Raw genomic sequence first — 20,611 nt, 5'->3', positions numbered from 1 at the left:
CTAATGAAGCTTGATGGTGACAGTTGCAGTGACATAGTCAAGTGAGAGTAACCTTAGGGAATGGGGAAGGTGAGAGGGGTGGAGAGATGCTAAAAGAGAGGAGTTGTTGGTCAGAGAGAGGAAAAGTTGAATTGATGAGGTCGGAGACTGAGGTATGAAAAGACCAGATCAAGGGAGTGGCCGCTGTGGTGGGCGGCAGAGGAGGTTCATTGAGAGAGACCAAGGGAGAGTAGTTTGGAAACAGGAGGGTCTGAGGGACAGTCTATAGGGATTTTAAAGTCCCCCAAGATGAGGGATGGAGGTCGAAGGAGGGAAAGTGAGGAAGCCAGGTAGCGAAGTGATCAAGGAATTAAGAGACAGGACCAGGAGGATGGTAGATAAAGTCAACACGGAGGTGGGTTGGGTGGAAGAGGTGGATGGAGTGTACCTGAAAGGGGGAGAAAGAGAGGGAAGAACCCAGAGAGAGCAGCAAGGGGAGAGAAGTATGTCAATACCACCACCTTGCTGGTCCACAGGTATGGGTGTGTGGGGGAAGGACAGGCCCTCAAAATAGAGAGCAGCAGGAGAGGTTGTGTCCTCAGGGGATAGCCAGGTTTCAGTGATGGCAGGCAGGCAAATTTACACAATTTACCTTCAGATCTGTGATCTTTATCGCTCATATCCATCTGCTGAAAAGATTGTGACTTTGTACACACTCTACAGATATTGGCCTGCACTGCTGGTTGTGAGTGCTTACACACTTTCACATTTGCCCGATATCGCTTTATCGTTGATCGTGATTTTTAGGAAGTTCAGAAAAACAAATCAACTGATGCTGATAAAATTTAGAAGGAGTGATAAGTAGAAAGAGAATGGTGATAATAGAAGATATATCTTGTATACAAAACAAATAGATTATTTCTTAAGGAAATAGAGTTTTTCAGAAATAGTGGATAATAAGGCTGAGTGTTTACTAAGGAGGGATCTAGTGATTAGTCACAATGATAGGTAGCATACAACAGAGTTAGGAGAAAGCACACAGTCACAAGGACCAGTGAAATGTTCCAGAGGCCTGCAGCAATGTTCAGGATTGCCAGAGAACATCATCTTCTTCAAACAGAACTCAAGGACACTGCAGACACGTATCTCAGGATCCAGCCAACCAATTATATTGAGACACCTAGCTTTGTCATGATATCCATACAATGTTACACCTAAACTTTAAGTCCTGGCCATGGGAACATACAACGCTACCTTACTTCCCATCAAACATTTTGCACAGTTAAAACAAAAGGATTTTATTACAAAGACTTCAGAGGACTTTGAATCTAAATCAGGTAACATTTACTGAATATAGACTCACTTTGAAAATAAGTAAGAGTTAGATAGAAAATACGATTGGAACATTTAACAACAACCGAGGAAATACACACTGCAGAATTGGAACAACATTGTTCCATCATTGAACAAAATTTTCAGTTCAGTTTGAATATCTCGATCAACGATGTTATGTGCTTTGAAGCAATAATCGTCTATCATTCCAGGGTACACACTACTGTGATATGGGGCCAATCAGTCGTTTATCGTCTGATTGGTCTGATAATCAGCTGAAGACACAGTACTGTGTATGCAGCCTTACATATATCTAAGGTGACAGAAATGTAGTTTCGACCCCCTGAACAGTAACCATAGAGAATTTGTGGAGTGGACAATGTGAGTCCAAGAGGTCCATATTATACTATTTGTAGGAAAATAAAAATAAATAAAGCTTACTTTCTGTTTAATTATTGCTTCAATGAAAATTGGGCTCTGTTTCTTGATCTAAATCAATCCCCACATTTTATACAGATCCATGAAACTGGTAATCAGAAATGTTAGTGTATGTGTACAACAATATTATTTAAAATAATTTGAAATGTCTTACAGAACTGTAAAAGGTAGTGGAATAACATAGACATATAAACATTCAGTATAAGATGTTCCATATTAAGCATACAATAAAGGTGAAAATTATTGAGAACTCTGACAAGCAAAGACTTTTGCTCTATGAAGGTATTGAAATGTTGTAAATCTAGGTGTAATCCTGAGAAAGTGTATGACATTGCCAGTTTAGAACCCAGGTGTACTGTTAGAGAATATTGTTTGCATTGTCTGAGGTTTTGGTTGATCTACCATGCGATACTTCCATTTTTTGGACCAGAGATGGTGGGCAAAGCCTCGAGATGAGGAACTTTATAATTTTGACATAGAAACCAAACTTAAAAAATTTGTTACCTAGAAAAAGGCACAACCCATTATGTGTATTGTAGAACACAATGCTGCTGTGAACAGTATGAAGCCATTAAATATTAATCGTATTTTTCAGCTGTGTCTACTCATTCCAGACTGCCAAAATGGTCATCATCGTCATCCTTTCCTCCCCCGTGTTGTATCTACATGTTCTTAAGGTACAACAGCTCTGCAAAAAATTAGATACAGGAACTGTGTTTTTGCACACTTGCACCACTGCTATCAGGTGTAATTACTTATTGTTGGGCAGACAACTATACATTTTCCTTGTGCTATATGATTTTTATATAATGTATCTGAATTCACTCCCATCTCTTGACCAGTTTTGTAAAGTGATGATCACATCATGAGTATTATGTGATTAATGGGAATGCAGATAAAAGTACACAATAGAAGATGTAGTGATAGAACCTAGCAAGCACCAAGGTTAATTAGAGAGCATGCTATTAAATATAAAAATTAAAATCCAACACAGAAAATTATCATTCATTAGCTGTGCTGAAAAGAAACAACTAAAACAGGAGATTTTGCATTGAAATTTGGGTGTGTATTGGCTAGGCTCCAGACTCCCTCCTCTATGCTAGTTGTTGTCAAAGACTGTAAATTTTAAAACAAAATTGTAAAACAAATTTTACTACAAAATAAGTATACAACAACTCCAAACCTTAACCTAGGTTTGTAGTTTCTTAGTTGACATGAATAATGCTAATTACTATTGGGACTTTTTAAAATAATGGTATGTGGTCTACATCAATAACACTTTCCCAATCACTCCTTTTTTTAAAAAAAAAAAATGTCACTCAGCCTGTTTAATACTGGGTAAGGACCTTTACTGTATTATACTGAAAAGCAGCAGTACTGTTACTTATGAATATGATCATTTACTATGGCTAAAGAGAATTTGAAGTTTGAATACACTGCTGTTAATAAAACATTCATATTTTGTAGGGATACTTCTGTTTAAAGGAAGCGTCCTCGGCTTGTTGATAAATATAATTGAAAAACAGCAATAATAGAAGGATTCAATTTGTTGTTCTTTTAATGTACATTGTAATAATTCTTCTTATTTGTATAATTATTATTATTATTCAATCAGCCTTCAATAATGGTTGTATTATTCATCTGCTCTGCTGTGTAGTCACACAAAGTCCTAGAACTAGGAAATACAATATCCCCACTGTTACATTGTTAAACGTTCTAGGGCTTCTGCTTTAAATAAGGGAGGGTAAATTATTTCAGACCGTACCATGTGTTACAGCACTGGGGGAGGATGTTTATGTATCCCCCTTTATTTACCGTGCTGGATCGCGGAGGGTCACTGTATAATACACCGATATGAAATAAAGGGAGAGCGGGCGTGAAGGACCACAGCGGAGACCTGTGTCTGCCGCGGCCAGTGAGCGCAATCCCCGGTGTCAGTGCTGCGGCCCCGCCAGCGTCTAGTCCCTGCATCTTCCGGCCTGAGTGCTGTGTGTGTTACTATCACGATGAGTCGGATCTATCACAATAGTGCTCTCCAGAATAAGCCTGTGCACGATGAGTCGGTGTGCGGGGCGTGGGAGCCGGCTGCCTTCCAGAGGTATGAATGGAGGGTTGTGCCCCTGTAAATGTATCACCTTGTGCAACAGGTCAATGACTGCAGGCACAATGTGATCTGACCGACTGTAGGACGTCGGTCTACTATAAATAGATGTACAAGAGTACATATGGGCTGCGTGAAAACCTTGACCCTAAAATACATTCCTATATCACGTGTATGTATGCCTGGCCCCTTACATCGGGGTCATATCTGTCTCTGTTCCAGTATTCTCTTATTTTTCTTGAGATAACCTAGTCTTATTTCATTACCAGATATAAAAATGCATTATAATCATTTAAATGAGTTCGGGTTAAGTTAGGTAAAGTGCTAAGTCTGAGGATACTCAAATATCTTATGGATGGGCCAGGTTGATGTCTATGTGAATGTACCATGAAACTACGAAGTGTTGTGTGTGTGCAGACCAAGAGTATGTGCACATAGAGTTGGTGGTGCAAAAGACACAAAGCTCCCTGCAAAAAAATGCAAATGCATTGCATTTTCCACACAATCAAGTGGTAAAATACTACTTGCTCTTCTTTTCTTTGTCCATGTTAATCATCTGTTAAGTGAAAACATTGTGTGCCCACTAGTGGGATGACAGAGATCTGTGAGCATTTCCCTCCCTCTATCCTTTGTACCCATTTGTTGAAGTGCTCATACTATAGAATGAAAAATGGTCAGTTTGTCACTTTACACCAAAAGCAGCTCCTACAATAGACTGCCCTTTTCTCAATCTCCAAAAATATCTGCAGAGGTATTCAAATGGTTTTTAAAGTCCTTGGACATGCAAACTCAAATAAGTTATAAACGCATTCACGTTATGCCAACACTCTGTCCTTTTCTGTGTGTCCTACAGTGGTGACTTCTGGTGGGTGGTGTGTTGCTCCAGTCCTCCTCTCCCTTCTCTTGGTGCACTGGAATCTTAACTATGTGCTAGTGGTGCTTATAATATAACAGCAAATCACCAACCAGCGTGTCTCTTCAGGCTCGCCAGTCCTAGGAAGCCAATTACACAATAGACCAGTAGGTTTCTGCTGCAGTTGGTTGAGCGTTGTGCAGTGCTGAGAGCCCTGATCGTACCTTGCAGTAACTGAAATTAATTTCAGCATAATTTGAGAAGGATACTGGGCACTCTACAGCTATTTCACTCTGGCCAATCTGTGTGGTGTATTTGAGGGTAGCGTTTATCAGGCTAACTTGTGCCTACAACTCACCTCTCAGTACTGTCTACGTGGGAGCAGAATACTCATACAGCCAACTATCTAAAATATATTATAAATAGGATTTATTTACATAAGCACATAACAAAGATTATAACCTTTGAAGAAGGGTTAACACAATACACAGTATAGGTATCATGAACATGTATCACAAGGGAAATATACATTTCTCATACAAGGGAGAACATATGCACGATAGTACCAGTTTTTTTGGTGGCCAACCCAGGGATGTGGCTCCAAGCTCATCCCCTGCTTGCGGAGGCTTCTCTCTCTGTTTCACTGTTAATCTCAGACCCACAGAAATTGAGGGCGAATACTTGCTGGTCCTGGCAGTGCACCATGTGCCACCAAGCTACAATCAGAATTGTCTCCGATTGAACCTCGCTTATTTTGACAACATTGAGTATGAAAGATAGAGGAGGATTAGCATAAGCTAATGTGAAATTCCACAGTATAGAGAATGCATCTATTGTTGATCTTGGAGCAAAAATCAAGACATGAAAGTCTTTATATTGTGCACTGTTACTACTTGGCAATCTGTTATTTGCCCACAATATGTGATATCGCTGACCACAGTTGTCACAGGGGAGACAGACCCTGAAATTAATATGGCAATGATGTTGGTTCTGTATGGCGCATTTCCCAGTAAATGTGATCCATAGTCCTTGGCGTCATCACCTACTTCCATACCACCGCTTTGTTATTGACTTTAATACTCTTATTAAACCTTGTTGATTGACCTCATTAGATACTATGCATTTGGCTAAGATAATGTGATATTGCAGCTATATAATACAAGAAAAATACTCATCCACACTATAGTTTTCATATTAACATAGGCTGTCTGTTGTCTCTATAGTGGACAAGGTGTTCTCCTGGAAGGAGCATTGGAGGATTACTCTCGTCACGTTATCACAGACACTAAAGGAAAGAAGGTGAGGAAACGTGGTAGCAATTTACTCCCCAATAATATGACATTAATCATTTTATATGCAATCGGGATTTTTTTTAGCAAAAATGAACTATAATGTAAGTGGTATACCCTGCTTATCAGTACAATAGCTGCTTGAAATCATTATTTTGTGATAAAATGTGTGACAATGTGGCCCATATTGTAAAGGCTAAGGTTATTGTACACAGAGGAGTTCCATGGCCATATCAGGTGGCATTGCTTTGATATACATCATGGAAATCCAAGGTGACTGAATATCCCTAACAATTTACAGTAGGGGATGCATTTGTTATAATACAGTGTTCCTCTAGTAAACATTAAACTAAAATTGAATCTCGTTCGTTACAATAGCTCACATATATTTAAAGAGGTTTATACATATATTAGCATCACATGTGTATTATAATTAGAGATGCTCAGGCTCGGTTCCACGAGAACCGAACATACCCGAACTTAGCAGATCCGAGTCGGCTCGGTACTTTCGCGCATTTTCGGACGAGGCAAAACTTCATTGTTATGTCGTCAGATCTCAGATCTTGCGATTTTTGGATTGCTTTTTAAGATCCAACATAATGGTGGGTGGGAGGGAGGGAGGACCCCCATTTTTCTTTTCTGTCACTGCTGTGTGCCAATGTTTCCTAGATGTGCTAGAAACTGCCGTGTGTTTGTGTCATTGCTCTGTCACTTAGCATCCAGCCAGGTCGCTGCAGTCTTTGTCCAAAAGTGTATGAAAATAATATTGTGACTTCAAATGACTTGAAATTAGTTTTATTGAGGTTAATAATAATGTAGGAACAACAAAAACGCAAAATTATGTGATTTTAGCATATTTTAGGATTTTTTCTAAAAAATCCAAAACACACAAGGATGGTTTAGCCAAAATCAAAACACGAATCGGATCCAGACCCAAAACAATAACCAGTTCACGGTGGTCAGTGAGCATCTCTAATTATAATGCACTTTTTAACATAACCCCTCACTCCACTCGAGTGGCGTGTTGCAGATTTGCCATGCTCACGTTCCACTGCTCCACTTCTAACAGGCCCATCTCCAAACAGAATGTGTATATAACTACACGCTTACCACTGACACACAACACTACACCCAAACTAAACCTGGTTTCCTGTCCGAACTGGTCACTCTCTGATAAATCCACTAGACAAAAAGCAAATTCACATACAACAACCCCTAGAGATGAGTATATAATAAATAACTTAAATAACATGCTATAAAAGCTTTGTCAGTAAATTGTAGCATATAAATCTCCACTTTACAAGTAATACATTTGAGTAAAGAATTTCAATAATGCCACAGTCACACTTGTAACAGTTCTGTCACTCTGACTATCTAATGCAAATAATACACACACATATATAACGTTGGGTACTGTTGGTGTATAGTGTATAAGGCTACAATGTTTAACGTCCAAATTTCTTCAAAAATGAAGTAACAACTTTGTAAATTTGTCAGTATCTTTAACTAATGCAATAGGTGAAGTTGCAGCAGTCGAATGTCTTCAATCAAAAGTGAGGTGTAATTCCTAAGATGGCAAAGCTGTATGTGCCAATGTTTTGGTCAGCTAGTGGCCTTATTCAGAATGTGCTCTACAAATTCCCTTTAAACTCTCCAAGTGAGCAGGAAGAAAAATCCATCAAAATCAAATTGCTGTCAAGGTGTAAATTAGTGTGCGTGACTTTTGAGTATGACTTTAGTTTACCTTAATAACTGCTGTCTAATGATATGTGTGTTTAGAAATAAAAGTAAAGGCAATCAATAGGAGTGTACTGAAAGACTTTGGCATAGCATGGAAAAAATGGGACTAATCAATTATAAACCAATAACCAAACTGTGTTTACATCATTGCATAAATTCACTGCTTATATGTGGTTTAAATGTCCTGAGGCTATTAGAGAAGGTAGCTTATACCCCATTCATACTGCACCAAAAACCCGGGTTTTTGCAGAGGCACGCTGAAAAACCCGTGTCTTGGTGCAGTATGAATAGTCCAACCACAAAATCCCGGGTCTAAAATCCCGGGACTTAGACCCGGGATTTTGCGAGGGGTAATTCCCGGGTTGGACCCCGCTCGCCTGCAGTATGAATGGTGCAACCCGTGTAATTCCCGGGTCTCACCATTCATACTGTAAAAAAAAAAAATGGCAAAGTGTAAAAAAATTATTTTAATTAATAAAAAATACATAACAAATGTTTACTTAACTTATTTTCAGCCAGCGGTGTCTCCGGTGCGTTGCCGGCTGTCAGGGGGACCTCTGGGTACTAAAATGACGTCATTTCTAATGGACTAGAAATGACGTCATTTTAGTACCCAGAGGTCCCCTTGACAGCCGGCAACGCATCGGAGACACCGCTGGCTGAAAATAAGTTAAGTAAACATTTGTTATGTATTTTTTTTTAATTAAAATCTTTTTTTAATACTTTTTTTTTTCTAAAACCCGGGTCGGGCAGGTGCAGTATGAACCCGCCCGACCCGGGAATCTTCTTATCTATACTGCCCTGTGCCCCGGCAATATCCCGGGTTAACAACCCGGGATATTGCCGGGGCGGCAGTATGAAAGTGGTATAAGTAAAACAGTGTAGCTAACCAGTTTACTAGCATTGTGTAACCATATAAGGAAATACATTATAACGTGTAGAGATAGTGAGATAACAAAGAGCTGCAAAAAATATAACATTTTAATACTAGTCATTAGCTAATATAAAGTAGTAGTTGTGTATTAAGGGAGGTGGAAAGATTTAAACAATGCCGTACTGTTCAGTTTATCTGTTCAGTGTCATCCTAATTGACCACAGTACCAGTATAATAAAATTGGTTTATATTATAAAGATTTCATACTAGACTCATTAGTCTTGATTCTTGACTATATGCTAGTTATAAACTGCAAACTTATGGAGAGATTAAATTAGCTGCTATGTTCCTGAGAACATAACTGCTGCACATTATCATTGGTACGGTAAAAATCCGCTCATTTTTGATCGCAGCTCTATGGGGGTGGAGATTTCACTAAAAAAAATATGCACAAGGTGTCTTCGCGGCCGTTTCGGAGACAATGAATGTTAAAAATGAAATATGAAGAAGTATTTTCATTTATCGCAAAGGAGATTGGGTACAGCTCTTTACAATGGGTTAATTAATTAATTCTCTAGTTTTCATTGTTATATCCCAGATGTCTTGTTGCAGGCTGGCAGCATATTTTGTTAAATGCTGCACAGTCATATTAGGAAAATAATTTCCACAGTTTACTAGAAATTTCCTTGTCTTCACATCCTCAGTGTATTCATGTTTATTCATCTTATGTATCTTTTTTATATACTTTGAGATTCATATACATTAAGACTTTATCTTCCGGGAACTTCTGATGTCCACAAATGAAAGATCCAAATAGCTCAAAAGAAAGTTGGCTTATACCTACTGTATATATATATTGTGTTCTAAGCTAAAATACATTCCCATAGCTGTTAAAAAAAAAAAGCAGTTCTAATTGATGTTTCCAACAAGTGATCAGTTTTCAGCTCTCTCCATGGGTGTTCCATTGGATTCAGATCTGGACTTGCTGCTGGTTACTTCAGAACATTCCAGCATCTGAACTATTCCTGGGTGGTTTTTAAAGCGTTTTTGGGATCATTGTTGTGCCCAAAGACCCATGATCTTTGACAGTTGCAGCTTTCTAACACTGGGGTCAACATTGCTTTCTAAAATGACCTGGTAATCTCCAGATTTCATGATACTATACACATGTTCAAGGCACCCAGTGACAGATGCAGTGCAGCAACCCCCAAAACATCTCTGAACCTGCTCCATGTTTTATGGAGGTGTTCTGTTCTTTGAAAGCTTAGTTTTTCTATTTGTAAACTTAGCGATGATTTGCGTTGCCAAAACTCTAATTTGGTCTCCTCTGTTCTCCAGAAGGAATTTGGCTTGTTCAGGTGTGTTTTGGCAAACTCAAGTTCTTTCTTATATCCAAGCAGTAGGGTCTTCCATGGTCTCCTACCATATAACCCCCTTTCATTGAGTTTATGACAATGGTGCAAGTTGAAACTGTCCTATCTTTAGTGTGAAGGGCAGCTTGAATCTGTTTAGCAGCTTATCAAGGTGCTTTTACCAACATTCAAACAGTTGTGTGCTTCAATCTTCGATCAAGTCTTCTCCTGCAGCCACCTCCAGGGAGGGCTACAGTGCTTCTTAATAACATTATGTAGGGTGGAAACGGGACCATCGAGGCCTCTGGAAATTGATTTGTGGCCTTAGGATTGTGTATGGTTGGCTACAATCTTCTGTCTGACATTATCAGATAATTCTCTGCCTTTCCTTTGCTCCATGCTCACTACAGTACACACAGGGACACGATACAGGAGAATAGGTCCTCTACACAATACAAGCTAAATTAATTAGTGGTGGTCATATAGCAGACACATGCTTCTATCCACAGTTAGTAGTGAAAGAGGATCACCTGCTTGAAAGCCAACTACTTCTAAAAGGTGACAATTTTGTGTGACCTATCTAAGTATTTCTGTACAAAATAAGCTATGACTTAGTACATTTTTATTTTTGCTTTTTGAGTTGTATTTGACTACAAAGCAAATAAATGCATATGTGGATACCAAAATATTTTTTTTACTTTCTGGAAGAATGGCGCATTATTAGAAAAAGCTGCAAGGATCCCAATATCTGTGGCCATGACTATATATATGATATCCTTTTCCGTTCTACTCTTTGATCCTTTAAAGCTTTCCTTCCACTAATTTAGGGAAGAAAGATTGCCCTAAAATTAAGGCACGTTTCAGTTGGAGAATTGATAGTCAAGTCTTTTATTTTGCCTATAGAGGGTTGCAGGGGTAATTTGCAACATCCTGATTTATTGACCAGGAACATGCAGTGTTTTGAAGTTATTACATGCTCGGATGGTGTAAAGTAGCTTCATGGTAGCACAATTTCTTTGTTGTGACAAGGGAACAAGATTCCCCATTTATCTTAATGTTACGCTGACTGAGTGTATGATAGCTCCAGAATAACATAGTTTCCTGGTCAGTAAATTGTAATGCTTCATATTGCCCTGTTGACTCTGCCCATGGGTATGTAAGTAAGATATTATTGATCTGAAAAAGCTATTTTATGTATAGTTTTAATATAACTGACTTTTTATACGTGTGTTTTGGGATACACTAGGAACGATGGTATATTCTGTATCTGAGACCTAGCAAGATACACCGTAGGAAGTTTGACAGTAAAGGAAATGAAATTGAGCCCAATTTCAGTGACACTAAGAAAGTGAACACCGGCTTCCTCCTAACTTCTTACAGTAGGTATTGTATTTGATTAGTTTTCTTATTCCGTTATTGTCACGTATTTGTTCAAGGTATTTCTAGTCTCATCATCTATTTATTAATTTTGTTTTGCAGTCCTTTTATTATGTATTTATCATTAGTTCTTACACTGGGGCCAATTGTGTGGCGTGAGGTGCGGACAACAGGATACATTTACAATTTGGCCACACGTGTATGTGGCTAAATTGGATGGAGCTGATGTCCTTGGTGCTTTTTAGATGACCGCACACAGGCTGATAGGGGGCACTTGCGGCTATCGTCTGACTGCATTTACTGCCTAATGTTGACCCTGTCAGTTTTGGTAGGAACATTATTGGGCATCGGGGTCATTTATGGGCCTTAAACTTATAAAACAATTATATAAACTCTTGTTTATATAAACATGTTTCACAGTCTAGCAAAACTGCTTCTACCCAAATGGGGATGCAGGAGGGCTATCTTTGACTGGTATTCTTCAGGCATAAATGGAACTAAGAGGATTATTTAATAAGATTGCTTAAAGGTGCAAATCTGCACTAGAACCATAGCAATTAATTACTTGCTAAAGCTTTTATACAGGTTTGTGTCTCTGAGCAATGTTAGTAAGTAGCAGTCAGTGCCCTTTATAGTATAGGGTTAGTTGCCCCAGTAGACACACCAAAACCTCTTAATAATGGTGGCTAGTTAGAAGAGACACAAAAAAATAGCTTCCACTTCAGCCCTTTAGTGGTCTAGATGGAATCTTTAAAAGAGGTTCATTGATTCTTTCAAGTAGGTTGCTTGACCAAGGACATTTTAAAATCTTATCTGTCTAGTGCTGGTTAGGCCACAACGTAGACTTAAACGCTTGGTTCAAACATCCACTGACCTGCAGCTGTCACCGTGGTCTGCAATCCCCTCTAGAAAACAAGGAAAAACACAAAAGATAGTGTTTGACTGTACAGGAAACAAGATCTATGTCAATGTATTAAAAAAAACTTAAACTAAATAAGCTTTTACAGATATTTTAATATTTTTAGTTCACATATAAAAGATAAAACCAATACATATCAAACCAACATATATATATAAACACAAATATCAGTACGCTATATTAATCTCAAACCCACGACCACATAAATAGAATACTGCTTATAAGACTACATAGTGAATCAAACTATAAATGTTTTATAAATGATGGTAATATTCCTCCTGGTGTGTGCAAATAACATCCTGAGGTTGAACTCTCAGTAGTTTCCACAAATGTCTGTAAAACTGATTTTAGTAAGAAAATGCACCAATAACTTTGATTTCTATAAGGCAGATCATTTTTTTGTATAACAAAGAATTTTGTACCATTACAGTTAACAATAACTGTATTGTCTTTACTAGAGGTGGAAGCAAAAGGTGAAACGGACAGATTATCGACAGATGAGCTGAAGCATATCGTCAACAAGAAAGATTTAATGAGAATCAGTGATCGGTTCATTCCCAAAGATACCGTGGCATTTTGGCTACCAGAAGCTGAGACAGAGAAAACCGAACTGGAGTTGGGTGAACAGTTAAGAGTGAAGACCTTGGGAGATGGACCATTTCTATGTAAGACTCTTGTTTTCTGTAATGTATTTGACTGACAAAAGCCACATTAGAGGAAGCCTACGTCATTTTTGAGATCTCTGCAGTTAAAAGGAAATAATTGAAAACTACAGGCCCTGTAAGATTTTAAAATAAAACCCTCGTCCCATCAACTAATAAAATCACAATGTGCTTCTGGGACCATAAAAAATGACTAGACCCCCACAAAATAAACCTGTAAACTGTTTTTGTCAGAGGTCCTACGTTCTAGTTCAGATAATGCTTTGCCATAGCTTCCCTCCAAGTAATCTCTTTTCTCTCCTAGTTTCGTTAGCAAAACTTGAAAGTGGAACAGTGACCAAATGTAATTTTGCTGGAGATGCTCAGACTGGAGCTTCCTGGACAGACAACATAATGGCCAATAAGTCTCACAGCAATGCACCTGCTACTGAGGCCAGGGGCCAAGGTGATGGAGCCGAAGATGATGAATGGGTATGAAAAGCAAATTTTTCTTTCGATAGCCAACTTTAGAAGTGATTTCTAACACCACCCAGACCTCGTCCAACAACCGATTTATTGTTAAGGTTTTCTTATTTTGGGCTGCTTGGGGACACCAATTCTATGTTCAGCTTTCTTCTCTTCTAGTGAAAGTACAAGCAAATCTGGACTAGCAAATATAATGTTGCGTTTGAGGTTTTTTTTTTATTTTTTTTAAAGGACTGTAACCCTGTACAGTGTATGTGTGTGTGTTTCTTGTTTGTTTTTTTTAAAAGGGATGAATGTATAAAAATAACCTTGTTGAAATACTTTACCTAGGTTCTATGCTGGTGCTTAAGTAGCTTACCATTTAGGACAGTTCTATTTTAGTTCCATTTCCTAGAATTCCAGAGCCCTTCTAATCTAACTTGGCTGTGAAAATCCTCTCACAATACCATATTTGGGAGGCATTGCCTAATGGCAAGGTATATGTGTGACATAATCAAGGAGAAGGGTAAATGAGAGAGTGATCAGATCCAGAACGCAACGAAAATATGACACAGAAAAGGCAGAGAGATAGCGGACAAAACTCTCAGTGGCACTGAATGGTCCGAGTTTCATGACTGCCTCCGAAGAGAGCAGCAGAAACATGGAGCCTGCGTGGAAGATTGCAAAGACTATGGCACACACTGATTCCATGGCAGTCTATGCTATCTTCTGCACAGACACTAGTGCCATAATTCCTGTGGTCTCTTTGTAGATCATTAACCCCTCCTGGGCCTAGACCATAATGATTAACAAACCCCTGCTGTACCACAGTGGTCCTGGGTGAAGTAATTAACCACATCCTGCCCCATCCAGCAAAGCAGTGCATCGTAGATAAATCAAACTGCTCTACAGTAGAGAAGTCACTGTTGAGTTTACAGCATTTATTCTGTTCTCCTCAGAATTTGTTAAATTATATTTTGCTTAATTTGTTTTGTCTCTAGTCAGTCTTTCACCTTCCCCTCCCTGCATGTGGCAGTCTCACCCCCCCCCCCCCCCCACCTTCCCATGTCTTCAATAATTCTGCTAGGGATAGGATTTGCTCACTTTCACCAGCAAAGGCGCACTCCCATGCTAATATAACAGGCTGTCGCAATACCTGTCCTGTTATTGCCATTTCAGAGAATAACAACATGTTAAAGAATGCTTTATTTTCTGAATAAACAGTTCTAATGTATAAAGGTTTTTAAATATTTTTTTTACACTTTGTAAAATACATTTTTATTTATTTTTAATTGTAAAGCCCCCCCCTCCCCCCACATTAGTAGAAATGAAGGCCCAAATTTGGCAAGTCAGCTCATGCATGCACACATTTGCAAAGACTGGACTGGCGAAGTAGTAATTTAACCCTAACTAACACTACTATGGTAGCAGCTGGTACCCCTTTGTGTTAAGGACGTTCTGATTTCACCATGCTACCCCACATATACCATAAGAGTAGCGCTTCATTGATTGGTTCATCACAACTGCTAATTGCAGTAGTATCAGGGCCTTGGGAGAATCAGCTTGAGATTCCCGAGGTATTGATACCACTGCAGTGCTGATTAGACACTAAGTGGATGCACTGGTCCTATAAACTGAATAGCATATTTTGATGTCATTGAATATATTGAGTACTACAATACATAATACACATAACTGTAATGCTGGAAGCACTGTCTTGTGATATTTCACCTTGGTCTAGTATGTACATAACCCCTGTGCTTGCCACAATGTAAGCAAGAAAATTCTAGGATGATGTCTCTTTACATATTTATATTTGCATCCAGTGACAACATAATTATCTCTGCATACCACTTAAATGGTCAGTAAACTGTAGTTTCAAGCTGTTTTATATAAAATAGCTACTAACAACATTAACGGATATTATATAACTGTAACCCAGAAATATATTTATATAATACATGTTGGCATCCAGTTATTCAGAACGTTCCAGAAGCTGCTGTTTAGTTATAATGTCCTACAAACAGACATGATCCCAAGTGACCACTGCTAAATTACTTGATGAGCGTACAGAAAAACCTAGGTAGTTTTTAAATGTCAAGTATAATACTTTAATTATGTTGCTCCAAATTTCAAGAAAATTCCTTTTATGGAAAACCTAGAGGCATTCCTGATAAGACACCATAACTGTTACTTTGTATGTTGGTGCGAAGACTGTATTGAAAGATTGTTCTTGTTGTCTATTGTCTGATCTCCATATGTATTTTTTTTCTTATAGGATTAAAGAACCTGCTTTTCATACCAGCAGCTGTTTTGGTCACCACACTAGCAAAATGATTGACATCTGACACACTCGAAAGCATTTCTTTGATTGGTTCTTGGCCTACATATTCCCCACAGAACACTGCAAGTTGTGGCATTTCAGTTTGCCACTTGCACTACAGCTGTGTTGACTCCCTGTGGACACTTATACATCCTGGCAGCTTTGAGTGTGGCTCTGGACTCTTACTTGCAGATCAGAATATACAGCAAGTAAACTTCCCGTATGTAAAGCTGGTAAAAACTGGTAACACCATTTTGTTTTTTTCATGTACACTGAACTGCTACGGTATCTCCAAGTTATACTGTGTTACTGACCATAAGGTGTAATTACCGTGACACATTTGAAGTATGTTTTTCCTTCTAGTATTCCTATATGCATGTTTGCTTCTCTTTCAGATTGTAGCAAGAATTCTAAATGTAGGCGTTACTTTTTATGAATCTGGAAACTCTGTAGCTAGAATGTCATTCAAATAAACAGTGGAAATAAGTTAATTGAATCTGTTCATACAAAACTGCTAATTATCCTCCTATTCCATTTTTATATAACTTTTTTTTTTTTGGCTTTTATTAAATTACTAAATATTCATTGGTGTATATACAAATGTTCATTCAATGAATATTTTATCTTGTGTATCTTTCTGACGACAACATTTGGCACCTACATAAACTGTTGCTATTTGGCACTTTACTTGACCAGACATTGCTGCATTTTTTTCATTGTTTTCAAGCAATCAGCCCCAACTTTGTGCATGTTAATACCCTACAATCGAAATTTCAGTAGATCTCATCAGACATGATTGAAAAACTGGTTACAGTGTATAAGGCCGCCTATGATCCCTCTGGGCCTGGTCCAGATGCCATACCAAACTGGTTACATATTTGGCAATTGGGCAGAACATTAGGTCTGTACTAGTCCCATTTTCCATTATCTGAATTTTTTTTTGGGTTAAAATAAACTTAGTCAATTTTGGAGATCCCATTCAAAAGTGCCTCTCCCCATTAGTAATAAAATGTCGTCCTTCCACCATTCCCCCCTCACTGTTCCCAGCTACCGCTTCCAGAATTGTCTTCAGCTCTAGTGAGATTACAGGTGTCCTTAGCATTGCGCTATAGGCGAAGAAGGTATGCAGCCAATATGCCAACTGATTGGGTTTGACACATTTGTTGCACACCTTGGTCTGAAATACTAATCCAGACTTGGCTGTCACAAGGTATTCTTCTCTAAGGACCGGGTGCTGGTAAACTAGACTAGTGACACCTTTCCCCTTCACTTGTCTAATAGGAGTGGGGGGGAAAGGTGTCACTAGTCAGTGCAGTGGAATTGTCTAAATGTGGACAAACCTAGAGATACCTCGGTCATATGTTATTAGGAAGCATTTATTGGTAACCGTATTGCTGTATGTTCAGTTTATATAGTTGGAAATATTAAAATATGCGATTTCAGCCAATGCTGTGTTTAATTTTCTGTATGATTTTATTTGAGGACAGATGTAATGAGGAGGAACATTTTATGCTTTGTGAAATATATTTTTTGCATCCTATATTGGGATTCCTTAATAAGATTCTATAAATCATTTATATGTGCATTGAAATCTATTCATTTGATATTGTACGGTTATATAATTTTATATTTTCTTTATAAAGCAATAAAAGTAAAGAGATGCTTCATACACTGTTGTTTCTTTTAAATATGCCTGTACATGATTACAGTCTTAAAGGTTAATACCCAAGTGCTACAATCGTTCACACATGTAAAATATCGAAGCCTTGTAGAGGGCTGTAGCTTAGTGGGTCTCTGAATGTTGAACTGACCAAAAATTGTGCGGCAGAAATGACAGATAAAAAATATATACTACAAAGAAACAAACATATAAGAACATAAAGCGTCGAAGAGAAGAACCCAAGTTAACTGTCTGTTATGCCAGCTACAGCCACTCTAACAAATGTATGTGGGTCAGTAATGCACAACATTCTTGTGTATGCAATTTTTTTCATCCTCCTTGTGGGCCTCAGGTACAGAGATATCACTGGAGGAATTCAGTCACTGTATGTAGTCTTTGTATTCACTATACTGATGTATAGTGTACATCCAATAATAAATATAGAACACATCCAGTCCTCTGTCTCTCTCTATGCTATGGTTGCCCTCAAAATTGAAAGTATGATGATCTCAATTGATCGTTTTATAACAGTTGGGTTAGAATTATCCCAATTAGGTATGTACCACAACTCCTAACGTAATGTAGAAAAGCACAATAATATTAGAGCTAAGTATATTGTTTGGAAATTAATATAAAGAACCCTGCATTCAGCATAAAACTAATGTATTTAATTAAAAATCACAACTAAAACATTCAAAAGTAAAAATAAATACCATTGCCAGTACCGGGGATGACTGCAATGTGCAGCTAATCTGAATAAGTTGTTAGTGGTTTGTGTTTCAAGATGGAATGCACTAAGCTTCCAGCCATGGCACCCCAACACTTTTTGTCACGAGAAGTGACTTCCTCAGGGAAATGCGTGCATACCGTCTTTAGCTGCAGATGGGATTAAATAGACTTTTTTTTTTTATTGTCTTTACCTGTATCCTTGTTTTTATAGGTTAAATAAATTTCCCTTTTGACTTGCTAAATAAAGGCTTTATCCACCATTTGGATTTTTCCAAGAATTGATATGTCAATAATTCTCCCTACATCATATATCTAAGCAATTCTGTCTAATTATTTTAAACTGGCCTATTGGAATATTTGAAAGCCAATTAAGAAGATGGCTGTAGTAGTTGGTATATAGCTATTAATATCCACATTACTATTACATGTTTTGCTCTCTACTCCTCTATTGTCTATATATACATATATATATATATATATATATATATATATATATATATATATATATATATATAACACAAGAAATTATACTTGATGTTTGCTCAATTTGGCAGTGAAATGAAGGTTATATGGACTACTGTTGAGGTACATGATAAACTCTTGAATTAACTCCTCTTCACCTTTACATACGAATAATTAATAATCTGTGTATCTTTTATAGAACCAGGTTTGCATAGCTAGGAGCAAACCTGGTCCCCATGGCTGACCCTCACTTTTGAAGGTAATAATTTCCCTCACATCAGAGATAGCGATGCTTTAATATGATTAATCGCAAAAGAGTAGATGTCAAACAATACTGGATATTCTCGGTCTGACAGGAGGATTTGCTAGGTTCTTGGGAATTTGTAGTAATTGTTTCTGATCTCTATGTAATTCTCTGCATGTATCAGAGTGCTGAATGTTAAATGCTTCTTTGATACAAGTCTTGCTTAGGGCCACCACTACCCGACTTTATCGATTGGTGTGATTATTATAGAATTGTTTTTTTAGCTTTTTGTTTTTAAGCTGTACCAAGGCCTCTTACTGCTCTGAGATCAGCGGGAATGTTAACATGTATTGATGGTCTCTAAACCATCTGTTTTAATTTTTTTTAATTAATTTAGAAAAATGTACTTTGGCATAACTAGGATGAAATATGGAAGGTAATTTTAGTTCTGTATGTTCATATGGATCTGGAATGTTAACTTTTCTTGCCCTCAAATATGATTCTATGGGTGACCTCGGAAAAAATGTTTGTTTTGCGGATACATTTTTACAAATACATGTTTCAGATATGTTTAATTTATTAATTCATTGCAAATGGTTGTCCTTTTATTTAATAACTTAGTCTGTGCACTTGTGAGATGGCGATCACACAAATTAAATATACCTATTGATTTCACCTCACCATTAACTATATTTGTGTGGGTTTTTTTTTTTTTTTTTTGCCTCCCCTGGAGCTTGGGAAGTAGCCAGAATTATTGTTAAAGAGCGGTCTAGCAGAGGCTTGGAATAGAGGTGTCGCCAAGTATGGGTACATAAACCAAATCAAATGTCACAGTCAGAATGCTGTGCTGTTGGCTGTGTGGTCTTGCGTCGATTGTCCCGCAGTGTGAGTCAGAGTGGCTGAAGGCAGCTGTGTTCTCTCAGCTCCCTTGCCCCTCCAAGCTTCTAGAGAGACTTGCCTACACTCGCCTCACACGCTTTCTTTCCGCAAACAACCTGTTGGATCCTCTTCAGTCTGGCTTTCGTTCTCAACACTCCACAGAGACTGTGCTGACCAAGGTGGTCAATGATCTGATCACTGCTTAAACTGAACACCATTACGCTCTCCTAATTCTCCTGGATCTCTCTGCTTCATTTGACACCGTTGACCACTCTCTTCTCATACAAACGCTGCAATCCCTAGGTCTTCAAGACACTGTTCTATCCTGGTTCTCATTCTACCTCTCTAATCGCTCTTTCACTATTAATTTCTCTGGAGCCACCTCTGCTCCGCTTCCCCTATCAGTTGGAGTACCACAAGGCTCAGTGCTAGGTCCTCTGCTGTTCTCTATCTATACCGCTTTTCTTGGAAATCTAATAAGTTTCTTTGGCTTTCAGTATCATCTCTATGCGGATGATACCCAAATCTATCTATCCTCTTCTGATCTCTCGACATCTCTGCTGTCCCGTGTAACTGACTGTCTTTCTGCCATTTCATCTTGGATGTCCTCTCGCCAACTCAAACTTAATCTTTCTAAAACAGAGTTAATAATATTCCCACCCGCCAACAAGAGCATACCTGACATTTCTATCTCTGTTGATAACATGACCATAAATCCCACCCACAAGCTCGCTGCCTAGGTGTAATCCTTGACTCGCACCTATCCTTTGTTCCCCACATTGACTCTATATCTAAATCATGTTACATACATCTCAAAAACATTTCCAGAATTTGCACATATCTCACGCAAGACACTGCTAAAACCTTAATTCATGCACTTATCTCCCGCATTGACTATTGCAATTCCCTCCTTACTGGTCTTCCCAAAAACAGACTCAAACCCCTACAATCTAT

General features: G+C 38.2%; 1 protein-coding gene across 1 annotated transcript; it reads left to right on the top strand.

Moving 5' to 3' along the window:
• The first annotated feature begins 3,554 nt into the window (after positions 1-3,554).
• ARPIN (actin related protein 2/3 complex inhibitor) lies at positions 3,555-17,350 on the top strand. Its single transcript, XM_075207801.1, has 6 exons — positions 3,555-3,847; positions 5,927-6,002; positions 11,205-11,337; positions 12,713-12,919; positions 13,221-13,387; positions 15,639-17,350. The coding sequence occupies exons 1-6, from the start codon at positions 3,756-3,758 to the stop codon at positions 15,642-15,644; spliced, it is 681 nt and encodes a 226-aa protein (XP_075063902.1). The 5' UTR covers positions 3,555-3,755; the 3' UTR covers positions 15,645-17,350.
• Positions 17,351-20,611: the final 3,261 nt, after the last annotated feature.

Source organism: Mixophyes fleayi, chromosome 4 (assembly GCF_038048845.1).
Source record: "Mixophyes fleayi isolate aMixFle1 chromosome 4, aMixFle1.hap1, whole genome shotgun sequence".
NCBI lineage: Eukaryota > Metazoa > Chordata > Amphibia > Anura > Limnodynastidae > Mixophyes > Mixophyes fleayi.
Note: the sequence above shows the minus strand (reverse complement) of the source record. Positions and strands in the feature narration are given on the sequence as shown.